Consider the following 17,780-nt stretch of genomic DNA (forward strand, 5'->3'; position numbering starts at 1 on the left):
TGTCTGCTTCACTATAAAGACGTCAGGTGCGCATGGAATGATAGTGAGCGTGGCGTCGTCGCCAGCGTGGTGGCGCTTGATCCCGTCGTACACCTCTTACCGGACAACTGGTGGAGGAATTGCCGTGTTGCTGACGTTGCGTCGCTGTAGCTCTAGGCTCATTTCACTGCGCACATCAATGACTTGTGGCACCGCCTCGTCGCACGTATGTTGAACTCCGTCTGCTACAACCGCACCTGATCGGACAGTTATCTTAGCCCTGCATCCTTTGTGGAGCCTCTTGCAGACGTAGTAAACCGTGCTTGTTTCAATAAACGAGCGCTTGATGCAAAAGGAGTAGCCGCGAAGGTCCATGGTGCTTAGCTGTCGTGGTGGAGATTGCGAAATGGTTGGTAGTGCACCCCAGGACAATAAGTAATGCTAATGAGAGTATTAAGTAACGCTTATGTAAATTTACGTAACTAGTCCGAAAAAAGTCAATATTTGAGTTTCAAGACAATCTGGAGGACATGAATTATATTATTCTGTAGCGAAGGATTAGTCGCTTTTTAGGACACATCTCAAATATCTCCCTGTAAAATTTAGGACAAATAGGACACGTTAGGACGTGTCTTAGGCCGCATTATCCTTCGTGCAATACTCCATTGCATTTTCACAGAGACATTTCCATAATACAGTACATATGTACTGCGCTAATTCCAATCTTTTAAAAGAATTACCATACAAAGTGGAAGCACACAGTACACAGATAGCCTTAGCTAATAATCTCGCATTTCTAGATAACTAGTTCATTACTAAGTACGTATGCGAGTAAATGATAGGTGCTGATCAGATTGTTAGAAAGTAAGAATTTCTCATTACTCTCCATTCAAAATGCTCAAAAAATTTTGAGCTCCACGCCTTGTCAATACTTGTACTGTATAACATGTAATTGGAGCATGAAGTTCGATAAATTAGATTACTTTTGCCTGTGTTTAAGGTGTTGAAAGCACAAAAAACTCTGATGGATGGCCTCCAATTGCGACACGGAAACAGACACACCTGACGCCTCGTCAATCTACCCGATTCAGAATGTATCTACGGCCGGTGGCAGGATGTAAAATTTTCTTGTATCCACGCAATCTGTGACGGGGTCACACAGCACCTTGCGCTAGAGGAAGTTGGCTCCCGAGGGTATACAAGCTCTCAGTGAACGGCAGTTCACAGGTTCCCTTTTACCGAAAGGGAGCGAGGTGACCAATTAAAGGTAGATTGTAAACTGAGTATATTTATAGGTAGATAAAGCTTGAGTTAAATACAAACTATAAGCCACCTATAGAAAAGCAATGTCATTAGCCAATGGTTGGCTTTGGACGACCTTGGTACCTTGTACCAAATATCCCGAAGTATGATGTGTCACACTTCATGTAACTAGGGTACACTTAGGGCTACGTACCCCGTTACATCCTCCCCCACTTAGGCTCGGTTCACCGACCAATCAGAATGAAGAAGTGTACGTCACAAGCTTTCATTTTCAAAGTCGAAAAACATCGACTCGGCCGCGCGAGCGCGGCGGAGGCTCACTTCACAGTTAGAGCCTCGGTCAGCAGTCTGTGCTCTCCTCTTCTAGGTCTCCACCTCGATCGTTTGTCCTGCCTCGTGGCACTTCGAAGAGCGGTGTGAAGACACGCTTCAAGGCTGCTGCCGGAAAGGCGCAAGCCAAGAGCACTAAGCCTCACGGCAAAGGCTTGGCACTTCAGGAGGCTACTCAGGTGGCCTTTGAGGCGATCGGCTCATCGGGTGACGCGGCTGTGGACAAGCGAACAAGCAAGCGCCGCAGTCTGTAGCCCTCGGCCTCGACAGATAACCGTCCGAACCCTTGGTTCACTGAACGTGAGTTCAACTCTGGCAGTGAGGACGAAGCCGAGTCCGAGAGCACGCACGATGCTCCTGTGGGCTCTGCGGGAGGGCACAGCCCAGTTCCCAGCGAGCACAAGGACGACAGCGTGCAGTCGCTCGCTGGTGATCAAGGTGATCACAGTCCCAGGGCGTCTGTGCGCTCTGAGAGTCCGGCCGTCAAGGCTAAGGGCACTACCAAAGCTGGTGGAAATGAGGAAGAGGAACCTCTCAAACGTCTCTTGCTTGCCGAGGGTCTTGCGCGTGTTAAGGCCGCTAAAGCCGGAGGCGCCAAGCCCTCTAAGAAGCGTACGGCTTCAAGGTCTCCACTCCGCGAGGAGAAGGAGACTCGGTACTCCCATCGGGGCCTCTTCGACTTCTCGGATGAAGAGGACGAGAAGGAGGAGAAAGAGGAAGAAAGTGCTATTTCTGAGCCCCGAGATATCACGAATGACCTCGACCAGCGCAGGAGGACTTCCCAGCGCTCGCGTGGGGGGTCGGTGGTGGCACCCGTCAGCCAGGGAGCTGCCATCAGCTTAAGAGGGCATCGGCCTCCCGAGGAGAGCTCTGGGGTTGACCTCTTCTTGGAGCTTCTCATCGCTCCTCGTGGCCTTGTGGACGGTCACACCTCTATGGGCATTTACGAGCGCACCCTTGTCCAGAAGGAACAGTTGTTTGTCGACAGCTTGGAGGCGGCTCGGTGTGTGCTTCTCGCGTCACATTATGTCCCTCTTAAGGACTCTACGACTTGTCGCAAGAAGCTCGAGAACCGGGGTGGTCTCTATCCTCTTTCAAGTTACCCCTGGGTTCTCCCCGATAACTGTCCCAGCTGGTGTTCTTGGGAGGACATGATCTGGGCTTGGGTGGAGTCTCTCAAGTACTCACCCTCGGAGTTACGGGAACTCCATGAAGATCAGCTGCTGTCACGCATCCTGGACCAGCGCGATCTTTGTGTTCGGTTTGCCCACATGGTCAGCAAGCGCATGCTGCCAAGGGCCATTCCTGATGCGCGCGGCTTCTAGCGCTCACGATGAGTGCGGGTACGGAGTGGCGTCAACGTCCCGTACCCCGGTTGGGCAAGAAGCCCCGGACTACTTATGAAGCTACCACCGCTTCTGTTCCCAAAATTGCGACAGCCTTCGGGCAGTCAATCAGGGGCTCCCACGAGTTCTCGGAGTGGGCATAGCCCCTCCACCTCACGAGGAGCTGTCGCTTATCGCGATGCCGTTGCTTCTGGAGGATCCGCTCCACATGGTAGTGGCCTTCTCCATTCCGGTCAAGCAGGGGCGGAGGTGCCCTCGTACGAGTCCGAGTACTCGGCGCCTCCCGAACGCCACTCTCGTCTAAGTGCTTCTCCGGTGGGTCCGATACAGGGCCCTGTGGCTGACCGCCTCCGTCAACGTGTCTACGGGCTTGCGATTGCACTTGACTTTGGGGCTGGCGGTGATGCTGCCGCCCAGGCCGGGAATCAGGGCGAGCTCGCTCGTGTTGCGGGCCGCCTGGACCAGTTGGAGCGTGAGGACGCGAGCCTACATCTGCGGGTGGACCGATGGGCCTCTTCGTCCGATTTGGACGAGGCCGTTCCGCATGATCCGACGGATCGAGCTCTGTTGTCACGTCCGGAGCCGCCTTCGGCGCACTCCTAGACGTACGCGTATGGTGCGTATCCGGCGTACTCAGCGTACTCGGCGTGTTGCGCCGGGGTTCGTTCGTACGGGGCCCCTCCTGCGTACGGTCTTGATCGCAGCTTTGCCGTTCAGACCGAGACTTGGGTGCCTGATCCGACGCCCTCGTCGACGTCTGTGGCCGGCTCTCGCTTCGAGGAGCTGGGCCAAGATGGGTCGGTGAGTCAGCAACCCCCTGCGGATCAAAGTACCGCTTAAGATGTCCAACATAGAACGTTGGGTGCGTCGGCATTGACTTAGGCAGGTCGATGGTGTACGACGCACCATGTCTGGCCAGGAATGCAAAAGGTCCGATGAAGCGGTGCTTCAGCTTGTTGCTGCCGACAGACCTGACAGTGTCATGAGGTAGGTTTCTCGTGTCTAAGAACACTAAGTCCCCCACTTTATATACACTTAAGTTTCCTCTTCCATGTTTGTCTGAGTACTCCTTTTGTCTATCCTGGACCGCTGACATGGCATCGCGGACCCTGCTGACAACGCTCAGCTTGGTATCCATAAAGGATTTCACTTGTTTCCGCAACAAAATTGGGCTCACATCCGAGCCTTGGGAGGAAAGGGCTTTCCGAGCCTCTCCCCCACTTATAATAGAGGCGTCAGTGTCTCCTCGAAGAGTGAGAGGCACACTGGGGTGACGGAAGCCGTTGAAGTAGAATGGCGTGAACCCCGTGGATGCGTCCACCGCGTTGTTGAGCGCAAACTCAACAACTGGAAGCTGCGTCGACCATGTGCGTGGTGCTTCCGCGCACACACTGCGCAGAGTGTCCTCGAGCTCTCGATTGATGCGCTCTGCCTGGCCGTCTGTCTGTGGATGGTCCGCGGTGGACATCTGCAGACAAGTTCCCAGTAAAGGAAACAGCGTTTTCCAAAACGCAGCCATGAACCGCGGGCCTAAGTCCGAGACAATCGTCTCCGGGAGACCGTGATAGCGGAACATGCTATCGACGAACAACCTAGCGGTTTGTTCGCCCGTAACAGTGACGGGGACCGGAGCAAGATGGTACATCTTGCTCAGCCGACACACGAACACCAAAATTCCGGTGTTGCTGTGCCCTTCGGCGGGAAGCCCAAAGATGAAGTCAAGACTCATCGGCTTCCAACAGCCTTCCGGTACGGGCAGGCTCTGTAGTGGGGCCGAAGAGTGCCCTGCGCGTTTGACCCGCTGACATGTTTCACATGTCTTCACGTATCGGGCGACCCACTTGTACATGTGGGTCCACCAGAAGGCCTGAGAGACCGACAGGAAGGTCTTCTCGCGGCCCAGGTGGCCGCTGGAGGTCGCGTCGTGCGCCTCCGCGAGGATATCGAACTTCATATCCTCGTCGTTGGGTACGACCACCCGTGGAGGTTCAGTGGGCTCCACCCGGTAATAGAAGAGGCCATCCTTCAACTCATATCGGGGGAGCCGAGAGCGCTGTAGCGACGAAAGCCACCTCGCCATCCGTTATGAAAGGTGAGGCGAATTTGTCGCCGTCCTCAAGGATGCGTGGTCTGTGTAGATACGAAGGGCCGGGAGCTTAGAAGGTGAACCCGAAGCTTCACAAGGGCATACTTCATTGCCAGGAGCTCCTTGTCGTGGGCAGGGTAGTTCCGTTCGGCAACTTTGAGCTGCCTGGACTGGAACGAGATGAATTGTTCATATCCAGCCGTGTCGGCTTGCAGCAATGCACACCCGATGGCGTAATCGGAGGCAACGCAGACGACGCTAAACGGCTTCGTCTCGTCCGGCAGGGCCAGGACAGGGGCCTCTTGGAGACTGGCCTTGATGCTGTCAAAAGCATATTGGTGCTTCTGCTCCCATGGCCAGTCGACGTCCTTCTGCCTTCGCTTTCGTGAGGAAGAAGGCATCAATGACCTCGCACTGTTCGCGCGGGAGAGGCCATTGTCTCGTGACACAACACTTTGTGCCAGACACGAAATCAATCTCATGCCGTATGCCTCGATGAGGAGTCGAAGATACTCTGATAGGAGCGACGAGTCTCCTTCTCCTCGCGGAGTGGAGACCTTGAAGCCGTACGCTTCTTAGAGGGCTTGGCGCCTTCGGCTTTAGAGGTCTTAGCACGCGCAAGACCCTCGGCAAGCGAGAGACGTTTGCGAGGATTCTCTTCCTCATCGCCACCGGCTTTGGGAGCGCCCTTAGCCTTGACGGCCGGACTCTTAGAGCGCACAGAAGTCCTGGGACTGTGATCACCTTGATCACTAGCGAGCGACTGCACGCTGTCATCTTTGTGCTCACTGGGCACTGGGCTGTGCCCTCCCACAGAGCCCGCAGGAGCATCGTGAGTGCTCTCAGACTCGGCATCGTCCTCACAGCCCGAGTTGAACTCACGTTCCACGAACCGAGGGCTCGGACGATTGTCTGAAGGTGCTGTCCCACGTGGAGTTCTTGTGAGGACATGTTCTGGGCGTGGGTGGAGACTCTTAAGTACTCACCCACGGAGTTACGGGAACTCCATGAAGATCAGCTGCTGCCCGCATCCTGGACCAGCGTGATCTTCGTGTGAGGTTTGCCCACTTGATCAGCAAGCGCATGCTGCCAAGGGACATCCTGAAGCGTGTGGCTTCCAGCGCTCATGATGAGCGCGGGTACGGAATGTATTCATCGTCCGTACCCCGTTCGGGCAAGAAGCCCCGGACTACTTATGAAGCTGCCGCCGCTTCTGTTCCCAGATTGCGACAGCCTTCGGGCAGTCATTCAGGAGCCGTTCAATCGGCTCCCACGAGTTCTCGGAGTGGGCATAACCCCTCCACTTCACGAGGAGCTGTCGCTTACCGCGACGTCGTTGCTCCTGGAGGATCCGCTCCACGTGGAAGTGGACCTCTCCATTTCGGTCAAGCAGGGGCGGAGGTGCCCTCGTACGAGTACGAGTACTCGGCGCCTCCCGAGAGCCACTCTCGTCCGAGTGCTCCGACTACGGGTCCGACGCAGGACCCTGAGGTTGACCGCCTCCGTCAACGTGTCCTCGTGCTTGAGATTGCACTTGGCCTTGGGACAGACGATGATGCTGCCGCCCAGACCAGGAATCGGGCGCTCACGCTCGTGTTGCGGGCCGCATGGACCTGTTGGAGCGTGAGTTCTCGAGCCTGCATCTGCGGATGGACCGGCGGGCCTCTTCGTCCGATCTTGACGAGGCCTTCCGCATGATCCGACGGATCGAGGCTTTGTTGCCACGTCCGGAGCCGCCTGCGGCACACTCCCAGACGTACACGTATGGTGCGTACCCGGCGTACTCAGCGTACTCGGCGTGTTGCGCCGGGGTTCGTTCGTATGGAGCCCCTCCGGCGTACGATCTTGACCGCAGCCTTCCCGTCCCGACCGAGGCTTGGGTGCCTGCTCCGACGCTCTCGTCGACGTCTATGGCCGGCCCTCGTTTTGAGGAGCTGAGTCAAGGGGGTCTGCGAGTCAGCAACCCCCTGCGGGTCGAAGTATCGCGTAAGACGTCCGACGTAGAACGTCGGGTGCGTCGTCATTGACTTTGGAAGGTCGATGGTGTACGACGCACCATGTCTGGCCAGGAATGCAAAAGGTCCGATGAAGCGGTGCTTCAGCTTGTTGCTGCCGACAGACCTGACAGTGTCATGAGGTAGGTTTCTCGTGTCTAAGAACACTAAGTCCCCCACTTTATATACACTTAAGTTTCCTCTTCCATGTTTGTCTGAGTACTCCTTTTGTCTATCCTGGACCGCTGACATGGCATCGCGGACCCTGCTGACAACGCTCAGCTTGGTATCCATAAAGGATTTCACTTGTTTCCGCAACAAAATTGGGCTCACATCCGAGCCTTGGGAGGAAAGGGCTTTCCGAGCCTCTCCCCCACTTAGAATAGAGGCGTCAGTGTCTCCTCGAAGAGTGAGAGGCACACTGGGGTGACGGAAGCCGTTGAAGTAGAATGGCGTGAACCCCGTGGATGCGTCCACCGCGTTGTTGAGCGCAAACTCAACAACTGGAAGCTGCGTCGACCATGTGCGTGGTGCTTCCGCGCACACACTGCGCAGAGTGTCCTCGAGCTCTCGATTGATGCGCTCTGCCTGGCCGTCTGTCTGTGGATGGTCCGCGGTGGACATCTGCAGACAAGTTCCCAGTAAAGGAAACAGCGTTTTCCAAAACGCAGCCATGAACCGCGGGCCTAAGTCCGAGACAATCGTCTCCGGGAGACCGTGATAGCGGAACATGCTATCGACGAACAACCTAGCGGTTTGTTCGCCCGTAACAGTGACGGGGACCGGAGCAAGATGGTACATCTTGCTCAGCCGACACACGAACACCAAAATTCCGGTGTTGCTATGCCCTTCGGCGGGAAGCCCAAAGATGAAGTCAAGACTCATCGGCTTCCAACAGCCTTCCGGTACGGGCAGGCTCTGTAGTGGGGCCGAAGAGTGCCCTGCGCGTTTGACCCGCTGACATGTTTCACATGTCTTCACGTATCGGGCGACCCACTTGTACATGTGGGTCCACCAGAAGGCCTGAGAGACCGACAGGAAGGTCTTCTCGCGGCCCAGGTGGCCGCTGGAGGTCGCGTCGTGCGCCTCCGCGAGGATATCGAACTTCATATCCTCGTCGTTGGGTACGACCACCCGTGGAGGTTCAGTGGGCTCCACCCGGTAATAGAAGAGGCCATCCTTCAACTCATATCGGGGGAGCCGAGAGCGCTGTAGCGACGAAAGCCACCTCGCCATCCGTTATGAAAGGTGAGGCGAATTTGTCGCCGTCCTCAAGGATGCGTGGTCTGTGTAGATACGAAGGGCCGGGAGCTTAGAAGGTGAACCCGAAGCTTCACAAGGGCATACTTCATTGCCAGGAGCTCCTTGTCGTGGGCAGGGTAGTTCCGTTCGGCAACTTTGAGCTGCCTGGACTGGAACGAGATGAATTGTTCATATCCAGCCGTGTCGGCCTGCAGCAATGCACACCCGATGGCGTAATCGGAGGCAACGCAGACGACGCTAAACGGCTTCGTCTCGTCCGACAGGGCCAGGACAGGGGCCTCTTGGAGACTGGCCTTGATGCTGTCAAAAGCATATTGGTGCTCCTGCTCCCAGCGCCAGTCGACGTCCTTCTGCCTTCGCTTTCGTGGGGAAGAAGGCATCAATGACCTCGCACTGTTCGCGCCGGAGAGGCCATTGCCTCGTGACACAATACTTTGTGCCAGACACGAAATCAATCTCATGCCGTATGCCTCGATCCGGTGGGAGTTGAGTCGGTGGGTGTTTGTTCACCACGTCCACATACTCCGTCACCAAAGGATACACCGGATCCTTGGGGTTCTTAAGGATCTCAGAGCCCAAGCGCGTCTGACGCTGCTTGTTTAGGTCTTCCAGAACGTTCTCGTCCAAGACAGAGGAGGAGTTCAGCTCCTCCCAGCCAGGAAAGACTCAACCGCCATTTCCTCGAGGTTCAGTAACTCTGCAACCTCTGGCAACGGTTCCAAGCGGACACCATATGTCTTGGCGGGTAAACCGGTCTCGCCATCGAAGATGTGATAACACTCTTCCACCGCCCTTGTCGGAGGAGCCCGGGCCCTGGACTCCGAGTCGCTTGAAGCGACGTCGATCTGAACGAAGTTCGGGATCCGACTTGAGGTGGCGGCGGCGTCGTCGTCGACGGCGACCGTGACGTGGAGCTTTGCTACCCACGTCTGGGGATGTCGGCGCTACGCCATCCGAGGCACTCGTGGCCTCGTGTGGTACCGTGGTACCCACACAGGAAGCGCGTCCGACGCCTTCCTCTTTAGATAAGGTCTTGTCGACCGCTGTTGCACTAGGTTACCCACACAGGAAGCGTATCCGACGTCTTCCTCTTCAGTTAAGGTCTGGGCGACCGTGTGTGAAACTCTGTTACCCACTCTGAACACGCTCTTCTCAGTGTTCATGACAGCTGCAGCTGTCTGCGGAACTATGTTACCCGCCTGTGGACCTAAGTTACCCACTTGGTCGGCGCCTCTTCTGGGCGCGGCCACCATCAAAACATCCTCGCAGTCGTCATATACGTCGACGACTCCCAAGCATCTGCCGGATGTTTCGGTACCCTGGCAACCCTTGCGGCGCCTCGGGTCCTGACAGAGGTGGGAACATGACTCTCCAATGCTCTGTCGGACTTCGCAAAGTGGCTGGCACCAATTGCCTTGCCTCGCCAGTCGATCCAGGGCTCGTGCTCCTCAAGCCAGGGCATGCCCAGGATCATATCGTACGGATCCATGTCAAGAACAGTGGACTGTTCGAGGCTGTCAAAGTCTTCAAGCTTGACGGCCAGATCCACTTGGACGTTGGAAGCAGTGACGACCATCCCGTCGGCCAGTCGCACTGACACCGACCCGTTGTCCTTGCTTTCTCTCAAAGCATCGGACAGCTTGTTGCTATTACAAGCAGCTGTCTGGCGGCGAGCGAGATTCTTCGATGCCCCAGAATCGATCAAGATGCTAAAGAGGTGATCGTATCCCCGCACACATCCGTGTACTACGAGCAACCCGCCGCTGCTCTTCGCTGATTCGAGAGTGCGAAGACTTCTCAGGGGCTAAGTCCCCGTGGTACGCGCCACCCGCGCACCCTTCACGAACACTTAGTTCTTCCCCAGTAGGGCGCGCTGCCCCTACTGGTTTCCGGTGTTCCCCTGTTCCCCGGGTTCCTGGCTTCTGTTAGTGACCCTTGAGGACGGGCTTGGGGGAAGACCATCTGCGGAGTCTTTCCGCGGGACAGTCGCGCTTGAAGTGGCCCATCTTCCCGCAGCCGAAGCAGCGGATGTCACGCTGTTCGGCGGACCCGAGCTCCATGGGAACTGGTCCGCTCGGGCTCGTTCGACCGGGAGTCGACATGGAACTCCCAGGCCACGCTGAGGCCGGCGTGCGCGCCTGGCGATGGCTGTACTCTTCCTAAAGATCCACTTGAATCGCCTCTTCAAGGGTGTTTGACTGCACTCGGAACAGCTGAGTGCGTGCGGGGCCCACTCGAAGACCGTGCATGAACACAGTCATCTTAATGTGTTCGTAGAGTGGGGTTCCCGCTAGGGACGCCGTGATCTCCCGTATCTCTTGCACGTACTCGTGCATTTCACGCCTCCCTGTTTTGCACGAGAGGAAGCTCGAGCGCTGGCGGTACTCGTAGTTCGCCGGGAGGAACGCTGCTCGGAGCTGTTCACACAGCTGAGCCCAGGATGTGAAACATCCAGGGGCTGTTGCTTCCTGCGTGTACACCCAACTCTTAGCACGACCGCTAAGGTTGGACAGTGCAAAAGCAACACGAAGTTGCTCGGTCGAGATCAGAGCCGCGTCCATCGCGAGCTCTACTTCTCGGACCCAGAAGTGAAGGCTCTCATCTTCCTTCCCTTCACACGGCTTAACCTTCTGCCGTATTGGCTTCGGGTATGGCGGTTTTACTTCCGCCGCCGGAGCCTGCAGGTTCTCACGCACATGCGCGATGAGCCCCTGCTCGTACACGTCAAACGCATTGACGCGCTCGAGCTGCTCGGCCGGTGTTGACGCCACCAGGATTGACTACGAGTGCTACCAAGTGTGACGGGGTCACACAGCACCTTGCGCTAGAGGAAGTTGGCTTCCGAGAGTATACGAACGCTCAGAGAACGGCAGTTGACAGGTCCTCTTTTATCGAAATGGAGCGAAGTGACCTATTTAAGGTAGAATGTAAACTGAGTATATTTATAGGTAGATAAAGCCTGAGTTAAATACAAACTATGAGTCACCTAAAGAAAAGCAATGTCATCAGCCAATGGTTGGCTTTGGACGACCTTGGTACCTTGTACCAAATATCCCGAAGTACGACGTGTCACACTTCATGTAACTAGGGGTACACTTAGAGCTACGTACCCCGTTACACAATCTATGATCCGTATCGAATTGCTGAACGACTCTACACAAACGTCGATAGGGCACCATCGCAATACAATCACCTTTCTGTTTAGACCATGGCCTACAAGCGTGACACTAACAGCTGACACTGCACTAAGTATTCTTCATCTTCTGGTAGAATCAGCACGTATCAATAAGCGTGAGCTTAAGCCGGGACCCAAGCCGAAACATAATCGAAAACAAGCGCGAAGCGCTATGACGTCGGAGCAAGTCTGAATGTTGCTGAAATTTGGCTACTTTTCATCTAAAAATGTATCCCCTCATTTTCATTTTACGATTTTCTTTTTTAAATGACATTCTATAGCACAAAATCGGACATGGTTTCTGTCCTTTAGGCAGGCTCATATTAAGAAGTAATAAATACTAATCCAGTAGTTCTCTTGACCGATGCGCTTACAGAAATTGCATACGTGAAGGCGTAAAGCTGAAGAAGGAGATACATCTCTACAAAACGATCGTTAATACTAAGCCGTCGGTGAATGTGCGATTTCTTATTTAGAAATAAAAACAGAAACGATTAGGTGAAATTTTAATTTAATCAGGGTGAAGTCAATGCCACCCGCTAATAAGAGGAAGAAACATGTCAGAAACATGGAACGCAGGCTACACGGCTCTTTCTACCGGCATGCTATCAACCCTAATATTACGAATTGTTCACCAAGAACCAAAGAAGCCAGAACGTCGATCGGCAGTGACGGTGGTAGAACGATGGTTTGACGTCGAAAACGTGTACGCAAAACGCTGGGTAAATGATTTTGAGTTTTTATCTTATCCAATGGCTGAACTCACCTGGGAGCCCGCCCACAACCTCGCCTGAAAGCTAAAGGTGGATTTCGAGAAGGAGACTATCGACTAAATCCACAATTCTACAATGGGACGCGGGCGAAAAAGGGAGACGCAGCAAGATGAAGCGCTAGTTCGCGCATTTTTAGACCTCTCTCAAAATGCCATTCAAGGTGCAGAGCAGAAGGCAGCGTTCAATTCTCAATCGATTTATTAGCGCAGCAAAATCGAAGAAGGAGTAAGTTCGTATTGCACAAGCGCTTCGCAATCGATGGTCTAGTATTTCTCACGACGTGGCCAAATTTGTGGGGTGCTATAGCGTTATTAAGGCCCGCAATGAGTCGGCAAAAAGTGCGGGTGACGTAATGAAAGACACTCGATTACTATTCAGAATGTAACAAGGATCCGAGTTTTCTTTCGAGAGTTGTTCGTTGATTCTGCAGAAATGCCCGAAGTTCATGGATGGGATTAGAACCCGTGGGTCCGGATCTAACGCTGGTGTGGCTGGTGAAGTAGAGAAGGAGAGGCCAGCAGGACGAAAGAAAGCTAAGACTAATCTAGCCGCGGAAATCGAGGATTTTAAAATACTGAAGCAACTCGTGGATGACAATAAAGAGCGAAACTCTGTACTCTTTGAGCAAATGAAGCGCCAGAACGACTTGATTGAGGAGCAGCTTACAATGGACCTGTTTCAGACAGACCCGAATTCTGAAGAATCCAAAACCTTTTTCAGTTTCATGCACAAGAAGCGTCTAGCTTCTATCATGGATGGAGAGGCAGCTCGAGAACTAGGGACATCGATCAATGGTCGAGATAGAGACGTGCAAGACAAACGTCAAAACTCACCTGATCCAGGTGCCGATGTAGCTATACCTGTCAATGGTACGGTTGGAAATGATGCTGGCTCGTTCAAGGATTTAGTAGCTCGTCCCGCCATTTAAGACAATCTACGAACACGATCATTGAATTGCTTTAACCTTAACAAACAAATTACCACAAAAACAATCTTCGAGTCTTCGTCATTCTCAAAGTTAAAAAAATATAAGTAGCAAAGCATATACATTAATAATCTGAACTGTGTTAATGTGTGCCATTCCAACTCCAGAAATGTCTGCAAAATACCTCTCGCATGGCCAAAGATGCACTGTTGTCGTGAAAAACTTTAAGGCGCTTGTATATATCCATAATTGAACCCGCCAAACATTATCGGCTTATGCATACACGTGTACGGGTTCGAGGGGTTGCTGCTCTGCGGTTGTATTCAAAGTTTCTGTACCGTACGGATCAGGAATGTAGTCAGGCACGTTTTCTCCTCGCAACTCGAACACCATGTTATGTAGAATGACGCAGCAGTAAATACCGTACTTCATTTGATCCTCGTACCACAAGCGAGACGGTACGGCAAGGACACTAAAAGGGACTTTAATATTCCAAATGCACATTCAACATCTTTTCTGATAGCCTCGTGGGCTTTTGTAAACGCCTTCTTGCTCCTTTCTTCAGGCTCCGTATACGCCGATATGAATGTACTCCATGCCGGGTAAATACCGTCCACAAAATAGTATGGTGTTTCGTAGTCTACACCATCAATTTCATAGTGGACACGAGGCTGATTATCATTAAGAAAACAATGCAGTAAAGGAGAACGATCCAGAATGTTTAAATCGTTGTTTGATCCCGAAATACCGAAAAAAGCATGCCATATCCATCGATCTGCAGTGGCAATGGCTTCAAGAACGACAGTAGGAGCTCCTTCTTTGCCACGATAGTGTCCGTGCCAAGCTGTCGGACCATTCTTCCATCGCCAGTGAGTGCAGTCCAGAGATCCCAGCAAACCCGGCATGCCACGACTCTTATTAAAGCGCAGGATCTTCCTAACGTCATCTGCTGTTGGCGCCCGCAGGTACACTTTACCATATATGTCTACCACAGTCTTACAGAAAGCATGACAGCTCTTTATCACAGTAGTCTCTGCTATTCGACAATATTCGTCCTGTCCATCAGCAGAGATGCCGCTTCCTAACATGCGTAGAGCTGTATTCATTTTCTGCTCTGGAGATGCTTCCATCTTGCCAACAGCATCAGGTTTCCTTGCAAAATAAGAATTCGCTTCCGTAATATCGATCAATAGCCGCCGAAAGAGTCCTGAAGGGAGTCCGTAGCGTCGCTGGAACAGGGTTTCGTCGTAGACCGGATTAGGACCGAGGTAGTCCCGCATTGTTGATTCGTGACCGAGTATAATATTCCGTTCACGTAATTTCATCCTTCCGGGGACTGAGCCCCGGCGTGGCCGGCCTCTTCGTCTTTTAGAACGGCGACGTATAATCAGACTTAGAGTGATCTCGGCGTCAAAGCCATCAAGAACATCGATGATGCTGTCATCGTCGTCGTGGCGTAGCAGCGCTTGAAGTTCCATCTATGCTGGATAGCGACTAGGCGAGTGGGCATAGGCAGAAGTATTTGTATTTCTATTTTTGAGTAGCCATCAAAATAGATTTAAACTCGTGATTACAACAATGCGACTGGAGATGCTCTAGCATTTTATCTCGATTCGTTTGACGCAGTCTCAAGCATACGTAATATGAGACTGCGTCAAACAAAATGTTACTTATGAACAAATGAGAGTTATCGAGATAATCGGGCTTAAAGTTGGCCAATAGATTTTCGCACTTAACCGAAACAGTGACATTTATTGTAAACTTCCATCGAAAAAATTGTAAAACCACCCTTTTTCAATTGCTTTTAACAAGAGCTTTTAAATAGCACTTAAATCTCTAAAATTAAAAAAATATTGAGCTCACAACACTCCTAAATGTATCGTCATTTCGAGGGCCCATAAATGAAGATAATATTTTTGAGCGACCACAACTTCTTCAGTTTTAAGCATTCTGCAGCTTATAAGGGCTCAAAAGACCCGTTTAGAGTGCTTAAATCGCGATTCGTACTTAGGTTCATAAGTAACATTTTGTTTGACGCAGTCTCATATGTATGCACCTGCTATTAATACATGTAGCTGATGTTTCACACCGTACTGGATGGTAACATGAATACTTTCATGTTTTATTGCTTATGCAAACGTTAATAAAAGACGCATTACGCTTAGCGGCGACGGTGCCGGTTGAAACGAAGAAATAGCGCTCCGATGACGAGCAGCTGCAGTACGACCGAGTAGCAGGCCAGGATGATCATGTCCTGCCAGACGTTGACCTTTTCCATGCCGTAACCTCGGAGTATCTCCCACGCCTCCTTCGTGTTGACTTTGGAGAAGTGCTCGTACATGAAGGACTCGAACGAGTACGTGTGGAAGGCGATGTAGTAGCCCCATCTCCAATACACGGGCATGTCTTCGAATGGCACCATGAAGCCTTCGCAGAGCATAAACATACCGAAGAGACCGGCGCCCAAGGCAATGCCCATAATGTAGTGAGGCACGGCAGCTCCGAGCAAGTGCATGAGCGACTCGGAGGCGATGAGCGACAGCGTCAGATTGAGTAAGAACGTCGGGAAAGAGCGCACGTGAGCCAGGAAGACCACGATCGTCGACGCCAACACGGAGATGAGCAGGATACCCGGCAACGCAGCCAGCAGGTTAGACATCGTGTAGCCGGTCAAGGACAGCGCGTACGCTCGCATCTCCCGCTCCATGACTGCACGGTGCTCCAGCAAAGCTGGCAGAGCGGCGACGGACATGAAGACGAGGAAAGCTTGCACGTAGAAGAGCAGCGACACCATCGAGATGGCCTTGATGCCGTCATTGGAGCTCAGGTACATTGTACCCACCATGAGCGACAGCAGCACGTACATGAGCACACGCAGCCAGAAGACACCCGGGTGCCGCCAGTTGTTCGTCATATTACGCTTCACCAGCACGAAGAACTGGTCCATCGGCCACGGTCGCATAGCCTTCAAGAGTTCCGGATTGGCCAGATGATCGCGACGGGAACGATCTCTGACAACATCGGCACGAAGACGCTGCGGCTCGGCACCTTCCTTGAGTGCACGGATAAAGGGCTCGAGTTTCAAGCCGTCGTGGAAGTTTGTGTTGACCAGGTGAACGAAGTATTCCGCCGGGTTGGTGTACATGGGGCATACGTAACCCATGGAGAAGAAGTGGGCGATAGCAGCGTTTGTAGGACCGCTGTACACTAACTCACCACCACTAAGGATAATGAGGTTCGTAAGCATGCCGTAGATGGACGAAGAAGGCTGGTGGATCGTACACACGACGTTCTTTCCACCTTCCTGGCACAAGCGGCTTTTACCTCTCTCCGGGCACAACCGCTCCCATGTTATGTTCAGAATAACGCGCGAGCGCAGAAGAAGAATCCCGACCGCCAGCTGCGCTTTCTACCGCCGAAACGACAGAGAACGGGCATAGGTCAACAAGATATCCCGCGGGGCCAGACGCAAACCTTACCTGGCCGAGAGAGCTTTGTGGAAACTCCCTACACGAGCGTCGAACTGACCGCAAGCCCATGGCATCGATAACTCTTGAACACGGGCCTCACGCTGCACGGGGGGCATGTGACCGGGTAGACTCAGACCAGCTCCGATCTGCAACGTTTCGAGCACCGTGAAAGCTCCCAAGAACGCCATGTCTTCAGACACGTAGTTCATAATAGAATGGAAAGTGCGGAGGTCGCGTGGTTGACCGTTAACCTCTACAAGTCCTTCCAGGTGCACACCCGAGCCTCCCGACGGCACTCGGTCCGCGAGCATATCAAGAAGTGTGGTCTTACCGGCACCGGACGGACCCAAAATGGCCGTCAACTCGCCCGGCCCTGATCGCCCCCATATATTGTTGAGGATCTTGCGTGGTTGCTGACGCTCGAACTGCGCCTCTAGCCCGGACGGACCCGAACCGCGCTTGCTGTTGTTACGGAGGCGTCCGAGTGCCTTTTCCTTCGGTTGAATGAAATACGAAATGTGCTGCCAACTGATGGAGCACGTCTGCAGTGCTGCGCGTTGGCGGAATCCCTCGGTTGACAGCTGCGAGTCGCCGTCGAAGAGCGCCACCTTGGGCTTCACCGGGATATTGTTGTTACTGAACGTGTGCGGTGCCGGTCCTTTGATGGTGTCGAGGTTTTCAAATGCCGTACCTGGCGACATCATTCCACTCTGGTTTAGCTGTGTACGACTGCGTTCAAGCTCGTTGCGCGACATCGGGGCGCCGAGCACCGCCGTAGGCTCCGATCCGTCGGAGCTCATGGGCGTATGGCTCGAAGTCGAGACCTGACGGAGCACGGGTCTGCCGTCCATGTTGTCAAGTTCTGTCGAGTCGACAACTGAAAGTTTGTCGGACACTCTCTCCGAGAGGGTCTTTTCCGTTGTGAGCGCCTCACATCATCAAGGCGGGTGTGTGCCCATGGTAAAGACAGGTTGAGTGTGGATGGGGCCGAGGTCGGCGACAGATGCGCCGGTCCCGAACACGTGGGAGCCGATGTGACGTTTGCCGGGTGCCTAGCCTCGACGGGTTGTCAAAGTCTCAGCTTAGCAAAGTCTCGACTTCCACTCACAGTTGCTACAGAAGCCCGAGCAGATCAAACGACGGTGGCGCCGCAGGAGGGGTAGAGGCACAAGTTGA

General features: G+C 53.3%; 1 protein-coding gene across 1 annotated transcript; it reads right to left on the minus strand.

Moving 5' to 3' along the window:
- Positions 1 to 15,295: 15,295 nt before the first annotated feature.
- PITG_18940 (ATP-binding Cassette (ABC) Superfamily) lies at positions 15,296 to 17,455 on the minus strand (the record flags this gene model as incomplete). The annotated part of the gene is made up of 2 exons (XM_002996999.1): positions 15,296 to 16,355; positions 16,614 to 17,455. 2 exons carry the CDS (start codon positions 17,453 to 17,455, stop codon positions 15,296 to 15,298), a joined length of 1,902 nt encoding a protein of 633 aa, XP_002997045.1.
- Between the last annotated feature and the right edge of the window lie 325 nt (positions 17,456 to 17,780).

The sequence above is a fragment of the Phytophthora infestans genome, genomic scaffold, assembly GCF_000142945.1.
Source record: "Phytophthora infestans T30-4 supercont1.92 genomic scaffold, whole genome shotgun sequence".
Classification (NCBI taxonomy): domain Eukaryota; phylum Oomycota; class Peronosporomycetes; order Peronosporales; family Peronosporaceae; genus Phytophthora; species Phytophthora infestans.